Source organism: Pterocles gutturalis, unplaced genomic scaffold (genome assembly GCF_000699245.1).
Source record: "Pterocles gutturalis isolate BGI_N339 unplaced genomic scaffold, ASM69924v1 scaffold9330, whole genome shotgun sequence".
NCBI classification, from domain to species: Eukaryota; Metazoa; Chordata; class Aves; order Pterocliformes; family Pteroclidae; genus Pterocles; species Pterocles gutturalis.
Window position 1 is genome coordinate 65,982 of NW_010145858.1, and position 5,717 is coordinate 71,698.

The following is a 5,717-nucleotide window of genomic DNA, read 5'->3' on the forward strand; positions in this document are numbered from 1 at the left end:
GGTGCGGTTGGAGCCGGCTGGGACCGGCTGTGTCTGGCCCGGGGCAGCCCCGGCATCTCCTCACAGCTCCTTCTCAGCCCCTGACTGCCAACACCTGGGCACAGACACCCTGTACACAGGTGTCTCTCAGTATCTTCATCAGTTTTGCTGTGGGCAGATTCTAAGTGTGACAGGAAGGGGAAGCTGAGGTGAAATGAAGCACCATCAGGGGTGTGCAGAGGGAGACCAGGGCAGATGCTGCAGGAACAGAGCAGCCCTGAAGAGAAGGACTTGGGGGTGCTGGTTGAGCTGGCAGTGTGTGCCTGCAGGCCAGAAAGCCCACCGTGGCCTGGGCTGCAACAAAAGAAGCATTAGCAGCAGGTTGTGGTAGGTGATTCTCCCCCTCTGCTCTGCTCTCGTGAGACCCCACCTGGAGTACTGCATCCAGCTCTGGAGTCCTCAGCACAAGAAGGACAGCTGAAGCAAGTCCAGAGGAGGCCACAAAGATGATCGGAGGGCTTCTCCCACACGAGGACAGGCTGAGAGAGTTGGGGTTGTTCAGCCTGGAGAAGAGAAGGCTCCAGGGAGACCCTCAGAGCAGCCTTCCGGTACCTGAAGGGGGCTACAGGAGAGATGGGGAGGCACTCTTTATCAGGGAGTGTAGTGAGAGGACAAGGGGTAATGGTTTTAAACTGAAAGAGGGTAGATTTAGATTAGCTATTGGGAAGAAATTTTTTCCTGTGAGGGTGGTGAGGCACTGGCCCAGGTTGCCCAGAGAAGCTGTGGATGCCCCATCCCTGGAGGTGTTCAAGACCAGGCTGGATGAGGCTTTGAGCAACCTGGGCTAGTGGGAGGTGTCCCTGCCCATGGCAGGGGGGTTGGAACTGGATGATCTTTAAGGTCTCTTCCAACCCAAACCATTCTATGATTCTATGATAATCGGGAGGTAATCACTTGTAGGAGTGATTCACCCTTCTGCTTTTCCTTGTAGGCATCCTTCCTTAAAGAGCACAGCCCCTCCACCTGGATTTTTCTTTCTTGTGCTTTCCCTTCTAATTGCATCTGACATTCGAAGTCACCAGTTGTGTAAAGCAAGGACCTCATAACTCTCTGTGCTTGCTCCTTGTCCCTAGGTGTACACCACAGCGTTTTGCAGTCTGGCTACAGGGAGAAAGCGATTGCCAGGGCCAGCATGAGGACATGGTTTGTACCAGGTCTTTTCCCAAGCAGTTCAGTTCAGCTCAGGCTGCGTTGCCACTGCTTGGGCTACGGGCCCAGGGCAGAACAGACACACTCCCCCCTCCTGTGAATCAGGCTGGGTTGCAGGACAATGAAGCTTGGCAGGCTGCTGGTGTGGGCTACATGTGACCAGGGACACCTCTGCCAGCTGTGAACATGGCCCAGGTATGTGGATAATATGGTCAAGCGCTGCGCTGGCCCCTTAACCACAGCAGAAGAATTTCCCGCTTCAGTTAATCCTCACAGGACTGGCCACAATCTGTCATGTCACAGTAAAAATATTTTATTTTCAGTCCCAGAATACTAGTATTCCCAGCTGTGTCAGCAGAGGCACACATACACTGGATCATGGTGTCAGTTTTTGTCCTGGACACATCGGCTGATCCCACTGAAACACTCTCCTTCCCTGGCTCAGGAGGCACTAGTCCATAAAGTGGTGACTGAAGAATGTTGGGGATTCTTTTTTTTTTAAGGTGTCTAAAAGCAGAGTTTCTGTCACCTACCAAATCTCAGCATTGACAAGCTGAGTGGCAGCTGAACCAAAAAGCCAGAAATCCAGGAATGATCAACCCCCACAGATTATGAATGGTGGGAGATGCTCACTGGGGGCTGGGGGCTATTTTGGCACCTTTTGTCAAATCCCCAGTATTGTCCCTTATAACCTACGCCTGGGATCAGGACCGGCTTTAAAGAAAAACTCTTTTCAGAGGGTTCTGTATAATGGACAATTGGGTCAGCTGCAAAGAGAGAATTGGTGGTAGAAAACACCAGGTCTAAAACTAAGCAGAACTGTAATTTTGATAAACATTTGTGCCCTAAAACTTATCAGCCCCAATGTCTTCACCTCAGAATACCTGTGCCCAGCATTAAGACCTCTTTGCTGGGGCTGTTTGAGTTAACTGCGTTCTTCGGTTGTGACCCACATGATGTAACTGTGGGCCAGGTATTGTCTGGCCTTAGCGATAGTACCAGTGAGTTAAACAATGGCGTTGCCAGCTCTGGGATCAGGCTCTTCCTCTGTGACTCTTCACAACTGGTACAGTGGCCAGTGGTTTATGGGGCCGCCTTGCCATGATTTGATTTATCTTGTTGCTCTCTACCCTGTTTATGCTACAGAATTACCATCAAATTTTGTGCTAGAATACCAGTAGCTTTTTTTTTTTTCCCCAAAAATCTGGCAAGTATTAACAAGTAGAAGTTGAACAACGCCACACAATTTACGTATCCTACTGCAGGCAACCCTCTGCCCCAAAACAGAGAGCGTTCAGCCCTCAGTTTCCCATACATCTCCATTCACTTTTAATAATAATATTAAAAAGAAACACCCACAAAGCAACCCTTGTAACAATAGTATAGTTCTACATACCCACTTGGGAATTTCTCTAGGGATAAAGCATCACTTAGCACTCACTGCAGCATTCCTGATACGATTTTGCTTTATGGTAACTTTGGTGGGAAATTTTTTTTATAGTGCAACATACTTTGATCTTTTAGAATAATGAGTGTTTCTTGTGTGGCTCAGTAGCTTTACTCCTCTGCTAGTCTTTGATCTTAATCTTACCTGCCTAACCCTCCTTTTTGCTTTCTCAGAACAAATTTGAAGTGCACCAGATTGTGGAGTCACTAGAGCCTTCTGCCTTGTGTTTTAAGAGCAGTTTAGTATATTTGTGCCTTCAACCTAAAAGAAGCTGTTAGTATTATCTTGACAGGGAGGACGGAGTTTCCTAGTACCTCTTTACCATGCCATCCGAATTAGGGTGTTGCTTGAGACATCTATCTCCCTTCCTGACTGATTCAGGACAGGTTGCTGCCCACCTTTTTGGAGGGGGAGGTTTTGGTCCTTAGTCATGTTCCCATGCTTATTTGGAGCATTCTTCACATCTGGGGAAGAGATCTTGGTCACTTCTCACTCACTCTGACCGAACATGACACTGTGCAAGTGTTAGTTGTGTATCAGCAGAGACTGCTGGTTAACACAGTGAAGACTCCCAAAGCAGACTAGAGCTAGTTAGTATTGCTGATAGAGACTAATAAAAGCATCGCTTAGCCTTCTGTCCCCCATTCCTTCCTGGAAAGCTGAACAGTGAGCACGCTAGGCTTGTCTGCTGATCATGTACGTGACTGAAGTTGGAAAGACTTATAGAGAATCTCTGAACAAGTTGTCACTTTTCATACAAAACATTTATTTTAAAAAGTTGCATATAAAGTTACACACAAGATGGTTTACCATTTCTGTAGTAGAAAAATGCTGAAAACAAAAAGAAATTAAAAATCCAGCTCTGTCACTCAAATAGTAAAAAGGGGAAGCTAATCTATTTCTAACAGACTTCAATGTGCATTTTGGTAGAACACTATGGACAAACTGCAGAAGTAGAGTTCATCATTAGAGAAGAAGGTTGTAGATGTACATATTTACACCATTATCTAATACATGTACTTTTTACCACCACAGTCACAGAACCACATTAGCTCTTGGAATGGATCTCATCCTCTACCCTGTTTCTGCGCCAACATGGCTATTTAGGCTGTGTTACAGAAGTAGCTGCTTTTACAGAAGACTTTTTTAATGGGCTTGGTCCGCTGCTAATGCCCTGGCACTGTTCCAGAAAACTGAGGGAAAGCTTGATCGGTTACTGGCTCCCCCAAGGAGGACAAGGCTGAGGATAGTAGACACTGTGTAAAACACCTCACCTCATCTTCCACCCTGAGAAGAAACACCATCTGGGGAACAACACCCTTCTAGTCAGAGGGCGAAAAAGCTTTTGGACTGAAGGCTGCCCATAAGAAATTTTAAATTTGGATAATGATTGTCTGAGGAAGTAATTCTAAATCATCTGAGCAAGTTCTGCTGTCACATTTACATTAGGTCTTCTTACCCCACCATGTTTCTGAGGGAAGAATTCCACTCTTCGATAAGTATAAAGTTCAATTTCTAAACTTCTTAAACAAAGCAAAAGCAGATGGCTCAGTATATAAATACGTCCAGCATCTGGATTCTCAGTCACAAAAATAACATCCTTTGTACAACAGAAAATGGGTCAACTATGAAGCAGTTCTCCATTGGTCTTAAGATCCAACATCTTGATCAACAGTTTCATCTTCATCTTCTTCCTCCTCATCCTCTTCATCATCTTCCCCCACTTCTCCATCTCGCTTCTCTTTTTCAAGCATTTTTAGGTATTTGCTAGCTAGGATCTTCTTAGGCAAGATATCTGGAAGGTAGAATTGTTTATTTTATAGTCACTTTGAATACTATCTGCTCATGTGAATTATTTATTTGATGTAAAATAAAGTGCTCAGTTAATCAACTGCCTTAGATAAATTCAAGTCAGCTATCCCATTTATGTCCACTAGAAATGGTTTTTCTGCATTAAGGCAAGATATTTGTTCAGGGCAATAACGACAGACCTGAGACAAAGCAGAAAGACTGGGCTAGGAAATATATATTTCTCAACCTATATCTTATGACAATACCTTTTCTGAGCTAAATGTTACCACAAAAATCCAGTATCAGTAAAAAGTGTGTGCACACATACACATACAAAAGGAGAGAGGAACCATATGATGAATCACTTTGAGAAAAAAGACTTGCACATTTAATTGTGTAATTTTTGGGGCCACATAACTTCTCACATAAATATGCGCAGTGATCTTGTTTTACAGGCTGAAAACTTTCTGATGGATTTGCTGGAATTTACGAAATGCTTAAAACAATACACTGAGAACTAGTTAACCTTGGCTAATTTTTAAGCACCAGAAAAATCCCCATTCACAAAGAAATGTTTTCAGTGATGTGGTTTATGAGTTCCAGTTGAATGTTATACAGGAGTAGGAAAATTGTGCAACAATTCTGTAAGAGCAAGACTTCATTTTCCAACATACATACAGGATTTACCATCATGCCATAGATACCTGCAAGGAACTGAAAGGTCTCACACTCTTCTGCAGTATGAGACAGGTCGCTGTAAGTTAGAGCGTTCTTCTCCTTGCCTCTGCCATGTTTGTAGGAGTATGTAGCCAAATACTGAACAAAAAGCTCCTAAAAAAAAAAAAATAAAAAAAAAGCAGTCAAGCTCCAAATTCACATATATAGTTGGCAGCAATTTTCTTCAATCCCTGTTTAAAGGTACAAATGCCATATTTAACTGTACGTATACTGGGCACTCTGTGCAGAGGCTCACTAATTTCAGAAAAGCTTAAAGTCAGGATGTGGTTGCACCTCCTTGGAACACACAGTCTGGTTCTGGCACATCACTGAACTGGTGCTGCTCTGCTGCACTTTCCACAGCCCAGCAAAGGCGCAGTGAGCAGCAGGGTGTCATTTCCACACAACCTACACCAACTGACAGCGGTGGAAATAACAACCTCCCGCATCGCTCACAGACCCTGGGAGCTCGGGACGATGTCCCAAAGCCCCTTTTGCCCAACGGGAGCCCGCTGCGTGATGCTTTTTAGCCGCCGACTGACATAGACAGAGGCAGGAGGGGAGGAGAGGAGCG

The 5,717-nt window shown here is 44.9% G+C and overlaps 1 protein-coding gene across 1 annotated transcript; it reads right to left on the bottom strand.

Annotated features, from left to right (window-relative positions):
• Positions 1–4,112: 4,112 nt before the first annotated feature.
• Positions 4,113–5,257, bottom strand: CHRAC1 (chromatin accessibility complex 1; the record flags this gene model as incomplete). The annotated part of the gene is made up of 2 exons (XM_010085524.1): positions 4,113–4,430; positions 5,131–5,257. Coding segments are annotated over 2 exons (273 nt in total), but the record flags the coding sequence as incomplete, so codon positions are not given.
• Between the last annotated feature and the right edge of the window lie 460 nt (positions 5,258–5,717).